Source organism: Mirounga leonina, unplaced genomic scaffold (genome assembly GCF_011800145.1).
Source record: "Mirounga leonina isolate KUSES-001 unplaced genomic scaffold, KU_Mleo_1.0 Mir_168, whole genome shotgun sequence".
Lineage (NCBI taxonomy): Eukaryota > Metazoa > Chordata > Mammalia > Carnivora > Phocidae > Mirounga > Mirounga leonina.
Window position 1 is genome coordinate 12755714 of NW_023270426.1, and position 18304 is coordinate 12774017.

Here is an 18304-nt window from a genome sequence, read left to right on the forward strand (position 1 = left end):
CACACTGGCCATTTACAGAAATGAACTTCATTCGATTAGTGCTATGATTTTCTTTTAACTCTAGAGCCTCTTTCTTTATGTGAGTCAAGGGCCTCTCTTTCCATGAACGAGTAGCATGCCTTGTAAGGAATGCTGAACTACTTTATAAAAATCCTTAGGAACAAAAGAAAATTTCTTTTTTTTTTTAAATGTTTTATTTATTTATTCATGAGAGTCAGAGAGAGAGAGAGAGAGAGAGGCAGAGGCAGAGGGAGAAGCAGGCTCCCCGCCTAGCAGGGAGCCTGATGCAGAACTCGATCCCAGGACCCTGGGATCATGACCCGAGCTGAAGACAGACGCTTAACCATCTGAGCCACCCAGGGCCCCCAAAAGAAAATTTCTTTATGAGCGGTGGTATATGATAAGATACAAAGGATTCTCTTAATTAATGAGCATGTTTGCATATATTTGCATATATGCATATCAGTTGGTCTCACCGTTCATAGGACCGACCATTATGTCAGACATTTCAACTACAGTCTGAGTGATTTTTAAAACACCCCCTCCTGCATTTGGGGGACTAAGCAGATATGGGAAGAGGGGATTATCATGTGTGTGGCTGAGAGGTGTTTGGGAGGGAAGGGGGTCCTGGATCTGAGGTGGTTGCCTGAGGTCCCTGTCGTCTCTCATTGTGGATTTCCATGACCTCGTCGCTCTCTTCCACACAGGATGGCACGTATGGGCTGAACTGTGCGGAGCGCTGTGACTGTAGCCACGCTGATGGCTGTCACCCCACGACAGGCCACTGCCGCTGCCTCCCGGGATGGTCAGGTGAGCCAGGGACCGCTACTTGAAATGGGAAACATGCCAACTTACACCTAGCCCTGTTCCTTGCTGCTTTAGGGAAACACACACGGGTCACCTTTTCAGAGAAGAAGAAGTGGTAAATCCAATAACAACAGTCACATTTTTACCCAAGAGATACTGCTGCGAGACCTAATTCATCTGGGGATGACTTCTTGTGGAAGCATTCAGGAGCAGTTGTCTTGAGCCTTGACGGAAGGTCCAGCTGTCAGAATTCAGGCCAGTGAGGCAGGGCGGGGGAAGTGTGAATTGATATGAAGGGTCTAGCAAGGCTTCCGTGGCATTTTTGAGCACCGAGGAAAGAATGAGGGAAATAAACCATAAGAACATAACTAAGTTCACCTCGGTGAGGCAAAAATATTCAATATTAATATTAATATGGTTAATATGCAAGTATTAAAGTAGTCATTGCTAGACGTGAAAGTTTTAAAACTTGCTTTTTCTTACAATAATACTTAAGTCATAAAAATTCATAATACGATTGAGTACCAATTTTGTAGCTATAGGGTGGAGGTTTCTCCTTATTTATATGGATTCATGGTTCCAGCTAGGAAGTTTATCAGACTAACAGTGGTCTTGGAAAATGAACCCTGTTTTTGCTCGTGATAAATAGACTTGGGAGAGGGCACTGAATGCCCAAGGCAAATTGGGGTCCTGCTTTTCTGTTTCTTTCATGAAGTCAAGCCTATTCTAAAAAAGCAAAAACAAAACCTTACAAAACGAATGGAATTTTAAATGCTTATTTAGAAAAATTACAAATGGAAATGCACCAAGAAAGTTATTGAACATTGGGATGAGTGGACTGGGTATATTTATGAGCAGTTTCTTCTGAAAGTAAAATAAAAGGTTGACTGCTGATATGCCAATTGAGAGCCAAGTACTGTGGAACTTGGGTGCATGTTAGAGGTGGTTAAATGAACCCAAACTCTCTTTTACAATTCTCATTCATAGTCATTTGTGTATATGTGTGTTTGTGTGTGTATTTGTATATGTTGTATTTGTATCTAAATATATGTGTGTCTATATTCAGAGAAGAGAAGGAGATTTGGAGGACACAACTGTTTTCATACTGATGATGCTTCACTATCTTCCAAAATGGTTTTTTAACTTGTCTTCTAAAAGAGAAACTGGTAGTAATAAGCCAAGCATCCTCTTTAGTGATGGTTCATATTTTGAGAAGGTGGATCTTTTAGAGGAGACTCTTAATACCTCCATGCCAGAGAAGTGACATTTAGGAAATTATGGAGTCAGCGTGGTCTTACCCCTTAGCAAAAATTGTAAAAAGAAGAATGAAGAAATAATAAGTAATGCCTATTGAATGCTTATGGCAGGCTCGCAGCAACTCTGTGAGGTAGAAAATACCATTTTGTCGTTTTTATAGATGAAGAAACTGAGGCACAGACAAGTTGAGTGTCTTGATCAAGGCCCCAGGGTCAGTAAATGTGAGAGACAGGATTTGCACTAATACCCTCCTATTGCGTCTCCAGCTCTCTTCATGACTGCACCCTCTGCCGTACACGGACTTCTTCCAGAACATGCTGGGGGAAAGGGCAGTTGGGCTGAGATTAATTTTGAGCATGGATGAGGACTTCTGAGAATTATATGAGAGGACCGTGGTGATAAGTGCTGATAATCAGCACCTTCTTCATATATGTGCACGTGTGTGTGTATGTGTATGTCTATATGTGTGTGTATACACACCTAGGGAGAGAGAGAGAGTATATATGCATATGTTCATATGTATGCATTTATATAGAGAGAGACAGGAAGATATACCATAGAATTCACCTATTTAAATTGTATAATCCTGTGGTTTTTAGTATAGTCAAAGAATTATACAACCATCATCACTACCATTTTTAGAAGATTTTCATCATCATAAAGAAACTGCAGTAAGACTTACTATCAGTTATTCTCCATTTACCCCCAACTCACCACTAGGCAAACTCCACCTCCCCACCCTAGGCAACCACTAATCTACTTTCTGTCTCTATAGATTTACCTATTCTGATATTGTATGGATTCATGCAATATGAGGTCTTTGGCTACTGGCTTCCTTCTCTTGGTTTGTTTTCAAGGTTCATTCCTACTGGAGCGTATATCAGTACTTCATTCCTTTTGACTGGTGACAAATATTCCATGGTATGGGTAGACCACATTTTATTTGCACATTCGCCAGTTGATGGACATTTGGGTTGTTTCCACTTTTTGGCTATTTTGAAAAATGCTGTTAAGAACATTCATGTACAGGTTTTTGTGTGAATGTGTATGTTTGGTATATAAGTTAGGGATGGAATTGCTGGGTTGTGTGATAACTCTAAGTTTAACCTTTTAAAGAATTGCTACACTGTTCTCCAAAGCAGTTATACCATTTTCCATTCCCACCAATAATGTGTGAGGTGTCTGTCTCCTCACTAAAAATTTTTATTTTCTGTTTTTTTGGTTCTAGCCATCCAAGTGATGTGAAATGTTATTTCATGAGTTTTTGATTTGCATTCTCCTAATAAATGACGATGTTAAGTGTCTTTTGTATTTAGTTCGGCCATCTGTGTATATTTTTCCAGCCATCTGTATGTCTGATATCTATTCAGATACTTTGCTCATTTTTTAATTGGGTCATTTTGTGTTTTTATAATTGAATTGTAATATTTCTTTATGTATTTTATATCTATGTTCCTTATCAGATGTATGATTTGCAAATATTTTTTCCCATTCTGTTTGTTACTTTTTCACTCTTCATGTTGTCTGTTTCTGCAGAAAAGTTTTTATTTTGACAGAGTTTAAAAAGTTTTTTTCTTTTGTTGCTTGTGTTTTTGGTGTCAAATCTATGAAACCATTGGCTAGTCCACAGTGACAAAGATTTTTACCTGTGTATTCTTCTAAGCATTTTATAGTTTTAGATTTTACATGTAGATCTTCAATCCATTTTGAGTTTGGTTTTATATATGGTGTGAGGTAAGGGTCCAAATTCATTCTTTTGCATGCTGATATCCATCTCCATCTGTTCCAGCATCATGTGTTGAAAAGATCATTCATCCCCCTCCCTTCCCATCACCTGTGTTGTCTTGATACCTTTGCCAAAAATCAACTGACCATAAGTGGGAGAGCACTTATGTCTGGACTCTCACTTCTGTTCCACTGATCTATATCCTTATGCCAGTACCATACTGTTTTGATTACTCTAGCTTTGTAGAAAGTTTTGAAATGTGGGAAGTGTGAGTCCTTCAACTTTGGTCTTCTTCTTCAAGATCGTTTGGGCTATCCTGGGTCCCTTGAACTTCTATATGAATTTTAGGGTCAGCATATCAATTCCTGTGAAGAAACAAGGTAGATTTAATAAGGAATGAGTCTATAGATCAATATGGGGAGTACTGCTAACTTGACAATACATGTCTTCATATCCTTGAACAGAAAATGTCATCAGTGACCTCTTTAGTGGTGTCTCCCGGTCCTTTGGAATTTGTTGAGAGCTGCTTTGGCTTCTGACAGGAGTAAACTGAGATGAACTGTCATGTGCTTGATTTCTAGTGTCTGAGAGCTACCTTGGGAAACAGACCAAGGCTGGGGTAATGGACTTTATTTTCTGTCAATAGGAGTTACCCACAGACACAAGGACTCTCTTGCCCTCTAGTTTCTCCTTGACTTGCAAAAGCTAAGATAACTCTGACCTCACAGTGTGAAACTCCACCTCCCCATGTTTCCATGTGGCTCTCAGTTACTAAATGTTAAAACCACATCACGCTAAGAGTAAACTGGATTTTGTGACTTCCCTAGCGTGCTTGGACTCCTTAAATAAAATGACCAGTACCAAGTTCTCCATGACCACAATGAAGTGAAATAGCATTTTGAACCCCCTGGCAAATTCAGAACTTTTCTAACAGAGAAGCCCTATTGTTTGTTTTGGACCATGCCCCACCAAATCTCCTCTTGTTTTCTGAATACAGAGGAAATGTGAGGTGTTCCTGAACACACCAGTCACTGCTCAAGTATCTACCTGCCTTGGTGATTTAGAGCCAGACTGTGAAAGACATACTCGTATCTACACGAGAAAAGCAGGAGATACGATTTGGCCTGAAGCCAGCCAGAAAATGTGTTTGTTGCATTCCACAGTCTGGGTCATGGGGTAAGACAAATGATCCCATCTGGCCTGAGACCTATGGAGCTCCTGCGGGAATGCACACAGCATAATCTTGTAACACTCTGTCCATCTGTGACTGGTCTGTTTCTCCAAAGGGGAAAAACTCTGCTGCTTCATGCTGCTCTCTACTTATTACCCTACTGTCTCTTTGCTTCGTGGCCCCATTGTCTCATTTCTCTGGGTCTTCTGTGGAGGCTGTTGACCTTTGAGGATCTAAGACTGCCCTGAGACTTTTTTTTTTTTTTTTAGAGAAATCATCCCCCACATTCACAGTACACACTAGGTATATGCAAACGTACATAGAGGAAAAGAAGGTTACGAACGTTCCAAAAAGCACCCTACAATTGGACCAAGAATTGGTTCATTTTCCCAGGAGGAAAGAAGAGTAGATTCTGTGTTATTTATGTAGAGCACCATTTCTTTGTCCACATTGGATAGACTCATAATTTTTCATCAACAAACTTGTTTTTGAGGAAGTACCTTGTGAGAATCTTTCTCAATATAAAGAAAGCCTTGCTTTTCATTTGGATACCAGATGCAGGGCCAGATAAATAGCATGAGTATTGGGGAAGTAAAGGATTCTGTTTCCTCTCCTCCCTGTTGCTGAGAGTGCTCTAGGTGAAATGTTAAGTATCACTGGACGGGGTGATAGTGTGTGGGGTAACGGTGAAGTTTTAGTGTTGTCTAACACAGGGACCTGGGCTCTTCCCTTGACCAAATCAGTAAGAAGGCACAGAGTCACCAACAACACCAACAATCCTAGGTCATGGAGGACAGTGTTGGTGGTGGGGGGGGCGGGGAGGCTCATCAGGCCTCTGGGTTTAGAGCCAGAGGTAAAGGTGGGGAGAGCTTTATTCCTCTTTACAAAGAAAATGACACACCTAAATTGAGGAAACCATCTGCTAACCTGATATACCAAGGAAATCAGCTTGTGTTCTTACTGTGGGGCTCATTACCACTCTTCATGATTTCACCCTCTTTTCTAACATTGGACTGTCTTTTTCTCCTAAAGGAACTGAGACTCTATTGCTATCATTGACCGTTCCATTTTACCTGGTTCTAAAACAGGTTTTCAAAAGGTGCTGCCATACAGATTACCCAAAGCAAAAGTTGCATCTGATATCCTAGAAACTATTTCCAAAAGAAATGTTCCATTAAAAAAAAGACATGCACTTTTATTATATATAGTTATTTAAAACCTTACTATATGGATATTTTTAGCCTGTCGACTACTTTATCAAAAAGAGGCAGATTGCAGTTAAAAAAAATTGGGGGGGGGGAATGAAACACCATCCAAAATATAGGCTGCGTCCTGGGCTCCTTCTCCCACACCTCTCCACCCGTACACGAGTCCACACGCATGCACCCACACACACATGCACACTGCTATAAAATGAGACTGGCTTTTCAAAATGGTTATTCTAAAGTCCCAGATGTCAATGAAATGGAATTAGTTGTGGGGGGGGGGCAGGGCGGGGTGTATTTCCAGAGTAGTAAAAGTAATATGCTTTATAAAGCATTTTCCCAAAACAGTAGAAACATGCTGACTTTCTTTCTTCCTTTCTGCCCTGACTTCAGCCAGCCAGAACACCTCTTCACTGAGCATTAGAGCTAAGCAAGATCTCATTCCAGCTGTGTGGGAACAGATGCCATCTTCAGCCTGGTTCCCAGCCCTGGCTAAGATCACTGTCACCTGGGAACTTTTGTAACTTGTGTATTCCCTGTCCCCACCCCCCACCTACCGAATGACAATCTGGAGGGTGAGTGAGGAGAGGAGTGGAGCCAGTGCCAGCCCATAAAGCACCTTTTGTGCAAATTTGAAGAAGGCTTGGAAATCCTTCAGGTTGCACTTCTTGGCAGGTTGAGGGCAAGCTGGATTTCTGCCCTCCCTTAGCCCGCGGCCTGGGGCTCTTGTGCAGTATACAACCTGCACAACCTTACGTGGTGTCCTCATTTGTCTTTTCAAAAGTTGCACCGGTGGCCCATGCAGTTACCAGTCTGTAGGTTGGCCTCTGCTATGCCTTTTTACTCTGGTTATTGAAGATGTGGGGGGTCCTAGGGAGCATTTCCATGACAGAAGCCTTGTAACCAGTGCCAGAAGTCTTAGGGATGCACTCATACAAGGGAAAAAATAACGTTAAATGTTAAACTAAGAGAAAAGAGATTAGGAAACCAAATCAACCTCTAGGGGTGGTGGGAAAGAGAGAACTAGCAACCATGGATGAGGGTAAGCAGGGGCAAGAATAGGGAGAGCAATGGGGTGCTTCTCTGAGTCCAGCCAGGAGGGGGGAGGTGTTAGAAGGAGGAAAGCCTGCAGGCAAGTTTCTGAGAAGAGCCAGCTTTTCTGCTCTTCCCAGCAAGCACAGCCTGCAGTGGTCCCAGCCCCTCTCCCAAGGGACAGCCCCCTCTGTGCATTTCCCCAACAGTCCCAAGTTGGACCAGGTAAGCAAGTGAACTGCTACTGTAGGTACTCATCTGTCCCAAAGTGATCTCTCATGTGGTTTAGTGATGCCTGAATTGTTATAGTAAGGGAGGACCTACCTTTCTTTGTGCAGTGACATAAAAGTACAAATTCAAGTGCAAATGAGCTTTAATTAACATGCGTGCACCCAATCAACCAGGGTATTGGAGGGTGGGCAACATTCATGCAGGAGCCCATGTGGGTCTGTCTATGAGATTTTGTGGGGAGGGAGTTCTGCAAAAGCAGAATGCGGGGTCCGTGAGGTGAGGGCAGAGGAAGGGGCTTGTGTTCCGAAAAGAAAGCCTGCAGAAACAACCAGAGCTCCCCGAGTTCTCCATCTGCCTAGCAGTCTGTTCTGTTTGCTTTTATCCAGGCCCGGACTGAGGCAGGCCATGCTCTCTGGTGCTCTTGTCTTGCAGCTGCAAATGCAAACGTCGATGATTTGTATGACTTATCAAGACTTTTTTTTTTTCAACTTGGTCATCGCTAGAAAGCAGATCCACTTTTTAATCCATCTTTAAAATTCATAGCATCCAAATAGAAGGATTTAGCCACCATTTGTTGAGTGTCTCCCAAGTTGGGTGCAGCCACAGTGCTGGGTGGTGCCTGGAACGTGGGTGAAGCGTTGCCAGCCCCTGGCCTGCAGAAGCTCATGTCCTCTCAGGGCGGACCCTGAATGGGCACAGGGGGATACGCCAGTGAATACCATCTCTACGCCAACAGTAAGCAGCTGCTTTATTAGCAAGAGGATTAGAAAAGCAGAAAAAGTATTATGATTCTATACTGTGGTTCTTCTCTTCTATAATCATCAAGCCCAATTATTATTAACAAATCTCTCTCTTCGCTCTAATATATGTTTAATAGCTTGTTGCTCAGGAACCAGACACTGAATTGAAATCATGTCCTCCGTTCACTAATGCCCCCAAAGATTGCAGAAGGAATATGAACAATTAGCAAGACGAGGAGTTTGGGTTCTATCTCTGAGAGGGAGAAGTAATGACACCCCAGATGATTTATTTTACCGTATTCATGCAATCACAAATGCCTAGTGAATGCTGGTTTCACATTGAGGCTGCTGGCATAATGCATCAGGCATGAAATGCATGAACATTTCTTTAGAGCTGCTTAGCTGAAGTTTATCACGATCATTCAGCCATTGCCTAGCAACTTGGGAAGGCTATCAAAGAACTCTTTGTCCTCAGTCCTGGCAAAAACAGTCCCTCACAGATCGCCTTATCAGCGTTAGAACGTTTATCAGGAAAAAAAGCTTCCATTGAACCAGAGATCCCCTCAAATTTAAAGATACCCCCTTCCCATTTTGTCCCCTCTTCCAAATGTGTTAGGGAGTTGCTTCCTGAAGTAATTCCTATTAGAACCTTTATGTGTTCTTTGGTAAACATTCCAAAAGAATTTCTTCAAGATGCCTCCATAATTCTTCTATTGCTTTATAATCTGGGCTAGCATTAAAAAACACAGACCTGAGCTCATGAAGGTATATCTTCTCCAAAATCTGTAAGGCAGACATTTCTACACCCTTAGATGGGAAGGGTCACCATTTTAGGCACACAAAATAGAAATATGCTGGGTTCCCTGGTTTGCATGTGCTTCTCGTCACTTCTTTCAGGAAAGAGAGAATTATATGGTTGCTCCATCCAGTTGGAAAATGGTTCTGAATATCGTGTTGGAAAGAGAGACTGTGCTTATTGATGCATTCAACAAATCTTTAACACCCTCCATGTGCTAGGCACTGTAGTGAGCAAAACCCCCATCTCTCTTTCAGGGAGCTGACAGAATTCATTCATTACCCTGCGTGGAATGTGGGGGGGGGCGGGGAGCAGGTATAGATTTTTCATGTCCATTCTCTCTTGCATTACTCTGGAATTTATCCTCTTTGCATTCCAACTGCCAACGACTTAGTTTAAGACTGTCATGTTTATCTTTTTTTTTTTTTTTTTTTTACCTGCATAACCTACAACAGCCACCCACACAGGTCTCTCTTCCAGGCTCATTCTCCTCATACTGGTTTCTGCCCTCCTGCCAACCACAAATTTAATTATGTGCTTCTCCTACTTAATTGTCCATTTGGTCCCTGTCACCCCCAAGGGGGAAGCTCACACTCCACAGCATGGCGTTCTTGGCTTCCTTTACGTACCACGACCTGGCTGCCCAAAGACCTGTCCTGTTCTTCCCAACCCCAGTTTTAGCTGTCCTCAACTTGCCTGTACTTCTTTGGACATCTGAGTCTCACACCCACCATTCCATTAGCTTGGAACCCTTGTCCACCTTCACAAGCTATTTCCTGTTCTGACTCTGATCCCCAGACAGAGTTAGGGGTGCTTATTCCTGGGCCGTTATCATTCTACAGTTAGAGGTCTTTCTTAGAGAACCTATCACCAGTAAGCCAGTAGCCGCTGGACTTCTTGAATGTTGATTAAGTTGAATTCTTTTTTCTGTCTTTGATTAAAACAGGAAACAGCAAAATGTCTTGTAGGACTCCAGCCGAGTTTGCAAAGATTGGGGCGAAATCAGTGGAAATAATTTAAGAATAACACACACACTAAAAAAAAAAATGGTTAAAGCAAACTTATAATGCCCTATCCTGAAAAAAATTGTTCTGCAGGGTTAGCCTTACACAGAGGTCACATCAGTAACCATATACCTAGTGTAACCTAGAGAAGCGATTATCCAGTTACCCACTCTCTGACCCTCACTGCCTGGTATTTCACAATTAGAGATTTATTTCTTAGGCTCCTCACATGCTTATTTCCTTAAAATATAAGTATTCTCTGGAGAAGGTAACAACTCAATAATAATCAATTTATCTCATCTCTTCTTGACTCTAAGAGGAAGGGAAAGATAACAGCTCCCCCCACAGAGCTCTGAAGGGGAGGAGTAGCAATAGGAGAAAATGGGACAGCAAGAGGAAAAAATGCAGCTTCATACTTTATGTTTGTCTACAAATAGATTAAGCATTAATATCTGAAAAATGATGACTCATTTTAACTGATGGTAGAGAAAAAGAAGAGGGATTGAATTTTTAGGGGAAGTTGGTAATAGAATTATTATAATTTACTCTTTAAAGAAAGACTTATTTGCAATCCTGAAATAAAAGATCTTTAAAAGTAAGCTTGGTTCAGCTGAAATATGCTTATACGATTGGAAACAGAAGATTTGATAGATGATCTCTAGAATTCCTTGTGATTCTCTGGAAATGAAATCATGGGTAAATCATGTGAAACAAGCATATCATTGTAATGGATCTCTTTGCTATATCATGGGCCCTGTTACTCTAGGAAAATTACCTCGATAAAGTTGATTATGACAGATGGTTATGTTATCCAGTTGGACAAACCTATTAGGGAGGACGAGTCAGATATGAAATAAAGGATCACTTTATTCAGATTTGCCAATCTGCCCTGGAGTCATTTTTCTTAACATGCTCTGATTGAGAATGTGCTAAGTCATATATAAATGATGATAATCTATAATGTAAAAAAGCAGCAGATAATTTTGACCTAAAGTGTGCTCCATTCCAACTTCACTGCATTTATTTAATGCGAAGGAGAGATTTGGCAAGAAGCTAATAACCAAATCACCATGAATGGCTAAATCTCCCCTTCCTCAAGCTCCCACCCCACAAGAATGTGCCAAAAATGAGGACTAATTTTCAGGATGATTTTCAGATGAACTCAGCTTCCATGTCTCCAAAATCCTAACTGGGATTTGCATGAATGGCTCTAAACCCAAATGGCCAGGGTTGTCTGAGTATCTGTGAAGCGGGTGTCCCCATCTTAGCTGCCATTAAATAGGAGTCCTGGCTCATGGTCAGAGCTCAGGACCTGAATTTGAACAGAGTGAAGCCTGTCACAAGTTACCCTTGTTAATACTTCCTTCAGACTCACAAAACAAAATTTAGGTTTGCAGCCTCCTTCTGAAGTGGTTTATTCCTCAGTATGTTGGATGCTCTGCCTTGTATAGGTACCAGCCAAAACACCAGATACAACTCTATAGCTGGTGGATCACATTTGGTGAGCATAGCATTTGAATGCCATTCCACTTACCTTTTCAAAAGAGGGTTTAAAAAAAAAAAAAAGATCATATGTTCGTGAACTCAAGAAAAAAAAATCACAGTAGGCCATAATTCTGTATTTTATTCTGTAGGGAATCCTTAAACCCAGGTCAGTTTATAACAGGTCTGATCTCCTCCTTCTGCCAGTAGCACAAGCTCAAATAATCGTCTATTGTTGGCTCAAGCTAGACACAATGAGGTCTGTGCGCTTTCATGCCTACTTAACAGCCTTTACCAAGTGCGAGACTTTCGGGAGGAGAAAACCGGGAACAGTCAAAAGCAGAGTTACAGCTCAGCAGAAATGACACTGGACCAATCAGCCATGTTCACGTTATGGTTTGGGGCTGCTCCTGTTTTAAGGTTTGGGCCATAGAAGCAAAAACTGTAATATAAAACATGCCTTTCTCAGCTTCCTTGGTGCTGGGTGGTGACAGCGTTCTGGAATCCCTGAGTGTGTGCGTGCTTGTTCTTCCTGTGTTTTCCCTTGGTCTGAAGCCAGCCGTCGCCAGTTCACTACCAATTACAACTCATTGCTTCTCAATGCAGAGAGCATGTCTTTGAGTTGCGGAGAATTCTGACTTACAAGAAAGAGGTGCCTGTTGTATTTCAAAAGCAAACTTACCAAAGAGACTTCTGTTGACCTCAAAAAAAACCTGGTTTTATTTTTATTTTTGCGACTTTGTTTTTTCCCTTGTGTTTTCTTTAGGCATTTGTTCATTCACGACCAGCTCTAGAGTTTCTGTTCCCGGGGTGAGAGTTAAAAACCTACATATAGTATCCTAATAATCAATAACTTAGACAACAGCTATAAATAACATCAGTTGTGATATTCTGCCTTTATCTGCCCCGTGTCAGATGAAATTTTTAAAGAGGAATTTACTGGCACCAAGGAGTGTATCTTCCCATGCTATACAATGTATCATCAAAATGTTTTAAGGTGGTGTCTGCTCCAGGGCGAAGGTTGTCTTTACGTAAAACAATTTAACCACTTTTTACTCCTCTTTATCTTTTTACGCTTTGTTCATTTCTCTGTAAAGATAAAGGATGGTGGTGGGGGGGAGAAGGAAATTGCTGAGGGCTCAATGATAAAATATTTTTTGATAAATTTTGCCTTTAATAGAAAGAGCCTTTGGGCTTCCCATTTGCTCCCTCCATCTAAAAAAAGGAAAATCAGTATAACAAAGGTGTTGTGTTTTTTTTTTTTTAAGATTTTATTTATTTATTCATGAGAGACAGACAGAGAGACAGAGGCAGAGGGAGAAGCAGGCTCCCCGTGGAGCAGGGAGCCCGATGCGGAACTCGATCCCAGGACCCTGGGATCATGACCTGAGCCAAAGGCAGAGGCTCAACCAACTGAGCCACCCAGGCGTCCCTAACAAAGGTGTTTTATTCCTGCTCTTTTATGACTCCATAGAAAACCATCCTGGGATTATTTTAATGTTATGGTGACACAATACATGATTACACCACATATGATGATGTACTGATGTCTGTAAGTGAATTTTAAACCTTACGCCATCTCCGCTCACTGTTGCCTGGGATCACTCAGGTTGGGGACCATGACCGTGGTCCTCGTCTGGGACTTCGCATCCCAGAGGCGCTGCCTCTCAGTCAGCCTTGCTCGTGTGCATTGTTTCAGGCATCCACTGTGACAGCGTGTGTGCTGAGGGGCGCTGGGGCCCCAACTGCTCTCTGCCCTGCTACTGTAAAAACGGGGCTTCGTGCTCCCCGGACGACGGCATCTGTGAGTGTGCGCCAGGGTTCCGAGGCACCACTTGTCAGAGAAGTAAGTATCTCATGAGGGGGAGATGTCTGCCTTCCCTTCTCAGGCACCGTCCACCCCTCAGCGCATGGTGCTGTTCTGTTGCAGTCGAGGGCAGAGGATACTAGGTCTCCCTGTCCCTTGCGGAGCTGTCCTGGATAGCACTGCCCCAAGAGCTTTATTCGTTCCAACCTGCAGGACGAGCCTAACAGATGGGGCTTTAGCCGTTCCTTCTCAGGAATGATTTCGATGCCTCCCTGGCATCATCGTCAGGATAGGTCTCTTGATCCTGCCTTAAATCTTACAAATGGTGTTCCAGAAATCCATTGACCTGTGAATATTTGATTCAGCAGTTTTGGCATTGGCCTTACCTCAATTACCAGAAGTCAACATCAGCCAAACCTTGCGGCAAATCCTACATCCTGCTAGTAGTCTTCCAGCCGGTGCTGTGGGGAAAATAGCACTGTGGAGGTAAAAATGGGGGCTGGTGACATGGGCCAATAGGACTTTGAAGTTAGGAAGGGATCCAGAAGATTTTACTAAATTTTTCAGTAAATGTAATCAAGAAAAGAGTACATGACTATAAGATATCTTATCCTAATTTTTAAATGACTTTTTTTTTTTCATTAAAAGCCCTATGCATTCATCTTGTATTTAAATCTGAGGAACGGCTTGAGAAGGACCTAATTATGTAGGCTTTGTTGCTTGCTCCCCTTTCAATCACCATGATTTATCTGGACCACGTTGAGGAGGAACAATCCTTTAAATGCAGACCGGAGATCTATTTATAGCCAGTAATGACTCTTAAAGAATAAAGGATCGATACATGGCTTGAGAGTTATTTATTTGGGGTTTTAGAATTGTATTTCCTTTCGTTTGTTTCTTCAACCAAAATTCTTCAAGCCCCCGTTCTGTGTCATGCCTCAAGTTAACTAGGACCATAACTGAGAAAATTGAGAGGACTGAGACATTTGCCTGCCCTCGAGCAATCCCATCTAGTGGTTTCTTTTCATTATTAAAGGGTATCCTTCTTCCTTCCATGGTGGTGGTTTTATACTTGGAAAATTCTCAATATTGTTAAAAAAAAAATTTTTTTTTTTTTTTGCCCCAAACTGGAACTAGATGCTGATGTGGAATTTGAGAGGCACATATCCCAGGAACGATAACTGTTGATTTCCATTCTATTTTCAGTCTGCTCCCCTGGTTTCTATGGGCATCGCTGCAGCCAGACGTGCCCACAATGTGTGCATAGCAGTGGGCCCTGCCACCACATCACGGGCCTGTGTGACTGCCTACCTGGCTTCACAGGTGCCCTCTGCAATGAAGGTGAGGCATGCAAGTATTTTGGAGAGATGTGCGGCGATGGGCGAACCACACGCAGTCTGTCCTTGGGCTTCCCCGGGGTCACATTTTCCGCTCTCAGCTCTCGGGGCCTGCTGGTGCACGGTGTCTTCAAGTTCTGCAAATATGACTAGGATCTCCCGAAAAGCTAGCTTGCTGCTTCGGCAGAATCTCTTCATTCGGTATTAATTGGAAACAGCCTGCCATGAAAAATCCATAGAGGGAAGAAGGGTTTTGACTCCCTGAAGCGAGCGGCCATGAGGTCAGATTTCTAGACATGTGATGATGTCTCCTGGTTTGGGATGCCTTCATGAGAATCTTCGGCTTCATATATCTGCAAAAATGAGCCCACTCAAGATGAGGGATGCTGCTGAGTGGAGACAGTCAGTGAACGGGCTGCTGGGAGGACGGCTTTCAAAGTCGTTTCCTGCCCCAGGACTAGAGTTCCATGAGCTGAGATGTAATTGTGCATTACTGACCGATATAACTTATTCACAGTGTGTCCCAGTGGCAGATTTGGGAAAAACTGCGCAGGAGTTTGTACCTGTACCAACAATGGAACCTGTAACCCCATTGACCGATCTTGTCAGTGTTACCCGGGTTGGATCGGCAGTGACTGCTCTCAACGTGAGTCTTGTTTGAGAACAACTGTGTACCTTTGTTTTCACATTCCTTAGGATGGAAGTATGAGTGTTTCTGTAATCAGGAAATAATATATGAATAATTATAATATACATTATTTTAATTTTAAGCGGCTTTTTTCCCCATTAAGAACTCTATGCAACGTTCCTATGTTAAATCCAAGTATGTCTTAGGAAGAACCTAGATAGGTAGCATTTTGCTTATTCACTTTTCAGGGCTTTTTTGTCTGTAAAATGAGGGTATTGTATAAGGAAAGTCCATTCTCAGTTTTATTTCAGACTTCAAGTGTCAGCTATTAATTTTCCCTTGTTGGGCAAAAATGGTGCACACACTCATGGGAGAATTTTTTTTCCATTTTTTAAAATTCCTTCAGATGTATTATCTTTATGGGGCCATATTCCCTACTGGGTAACCAAATAGAAATTCTAGATGGTCCTCCTTTTTTTTCCCTCTGGTTTTATTGAGAAGTAATTGACATACATCACTATATAAACTTAAGGTGTACAGCATGATGATTTGATGTGGATATATCATGAAATGATCACCACAGTAGGTTCAGCTAACATCTGTTGTCTTGTGTAGATCCAATGGTGGTCCTCATTTAAAGCAATTATATTCTTAAAGCATTGGCATAAATAAAAAGGTGTTTTGTGGGGGGTTTTTTTGTTTGTTTGTTTGCTTTTGGTAAATCAGATCATTTTATGCCATAATGTTACACAATTTCACAGACACTTTATCTGAAGTTACTGCTCTTCATTGGGCAGTGACCCCCAACGATTCTGTTTTCTTATTTTCTGCATCATCCAATTAAGAGTTTTTATGAGTAAACTGATTCTTACATATAATTGAAACCTTAAAATTTAAACAAGTCTCTAGTGACAACTCTGGGGTAGAGCATGACTTTATGTGACCCTGGGTCCCCTAGTTTCTCTTGAGTCCCATCATTAGCCCATCTGATCTCTGCTTAAATGTCCTCTCTTCAGAGAAACCTTCCCTGAAGGATTAGCTCTGGTCATTCTTCCCCCATTACCCTGTTTTATTTTTTCTCATAGTACTTGTTGCCACTGTGTTCTCTGTTGACTGGCTGGCTGGTTGGTTGGCTGGTTTGCCTGCCTGCCTCCCCTACTAAAATATAAGGTTTCAGAGGGTGGTCTGGACCTTGTCTTGTCCTGCTATCCCTTCTGTGTCTAGAATGGTGCTGGGCACAAAGGAGCTCAATGTGCAGTTGTTAAGGAACTAGATCGATACGCTTGAGATGATTGTTGCTCTGAGCACCTTACTCTGCAGTCTGTCGATGAGTACAATGTAATGATGGTTGCTCTTGCAGTCAGCCTTGCCATCTGGGGATCAGATTCGGAGCCCCGTGCTTTCTTAGTCCTGAGGCACACTGCTAACCTCTGGCATGCTAGGAGATGCGGCAGGAGAACGGAGCTCTCTCTGCTGGGTGCTGACCTCCGGGCTCTAACAGAACTCTCCATGCGTGCTGTGATTTCAGCTTGTCCACCTGCGCACTGGGGCCCGAACTGCATCCACACATGCAACTGCCACAACGGAGCTTTCTGCAGCGCCTATGACGGGGAATGTAAATGCACTCCCGGCTGGACGGGGCTCTACTGCACTCAGAGTAAGCGACCAGCCTTCTGAGGCTCCCCAAGGGGAGCCACCGCCCAGGAGGTTGCAGCCTCGCCCTTTGCATGCCCAAGCGGAGCTCAGCCAGGACTCCTGGCACTGGAACCTTCCCTCTCCCTGATGACCGCTAGACGTTTAAATGTCTCTGTGTGGTTACGAGCTGTCACGTCCCAAGTTTTCTGTCAGTATGTCCTATCTATCAGGACACTGAGGTGGAGCAGTGCTAGATGCGATGCTGTGCGGCTTCTCTCCTAACTCTTTTTTTTTTTTTTTTAAGATTATTTATTCATTTGAGAGAGAGAGAGAGCATGAGCAGGGAGAGAGGCAGAGGGAAAGGGAGAAGCAGGCTCCCCGCCGAGCCAGGAGCCCGATGTGGGGCTCGATCCCAGGACCCCGGGATCATGACCTGAGCCGAAGGCAGATGCTTAACCATCTGAGCCACCTAGGTGCCCCCTCTCCTAACTCTTTTTTAACCAGACCCTGTTTATATGCACCCAGCTCCCTATCATTTATATATACATGTTTATGTGTGTGCATATATATGTATATGTATATACACAAACATACACTGTTTTTAGTATGTGATTCCTTTTATATGAAGATCAAAAACAAATCGATCTGTTAAGATTATTGATTGGGAAGGAGCATGGAGAGTGATGAAAATGTTCTATATATTTTTTCAAATTGGGGTGGTGGTTACGTGGATGGACACCCTGTCATTTATTCTAATAACACAAAGGTTGGGGTAAGAGACAGTGACTAGAAGGCAGTGAAGATGACAAGCCTCACTCCCTAACATAATGCGTGCTCTTGGAGAAGAGTGCATTCTGTGGTTCTCAAACTTGAGCGAGCTTCGGGATCACCAGGTGGCTCGATACACACAGACTGCTGGCCCCACTCCCAGAGTGATTCACTGGGGCTGGGGTGGGACCTGAGATTTCACATTTCTGACAACTTTCCACAGCTGATGCCAGGCTGGGATCATGCCCTAAGAACCACTAGTTCTTTTTTCCATTTTATTTCCCATAATGTCCTAATCGTTTCTTCTTCTGCGAGGTTTTTACCATCATAGCATATAATGTGCAAAGTACTCCACAGCTCAGCACTGTTGGGGGGGGGGAAGACTCTTCTCTGTCCTCTTGTCTTCAAATGAATAAGGGAGACAAGACAGGAAAGCACAAATTATGGTTATTATTAATGAAAATTTATAATTTATTCTTTAAAAAAATTTTTAATAATAACATAATTGTAAGTCACAGAAATGAGCTGAGAAGGAAAGATGGGTCAGGAATTAGACAATTCTTGTTGAATACTCATTAGAGAACATAATTAGAGAAGAGGTTGTACAAGAATTTTGGAACTTTCTGGAAGGGGGTGTAGACCTTGAACCATGATTCTCTAGGGAGATTCGAAAGGGAG

The 18304-nt window shown here is 42.5% G+C and overlaps 1 protein-coding gene across 2 annotated transcripts in view; it reads left to right on the forward strand.

Moving 5' to 3' along the window:
* Positions 1 to 18304, forward strand: part of MEGF10 (multiple EGF like domains 10) — a 211988-nt gene that overhangs the window by 174402 nt on the left and 19282 nt on the right. For both annotated transcript variants that reach the window (XM_035014032.1, XM_035014033.1), the window contains 5 exons: positions 708 to 810; positions 13151 to 13297; positions 14465 to 14599; positions 15113 to 15241; positions 16752 to 16880. In XM_035014032.1, the coding sequence (XP_034869923.1) occupies positions 708 to 810; positions 13151 to 13297; positions 14465 to 14599; positions 15113 to 15241; positions 16752 to 16880 (643 nt within the window). The remainder of the gene's footprint in view (positions 1 to 707; positions 811 to 13150; positions 13298 to 14464; positions 14600 to 15112; positions 15242 to 16751; positions 16881 to 18304) is intronic.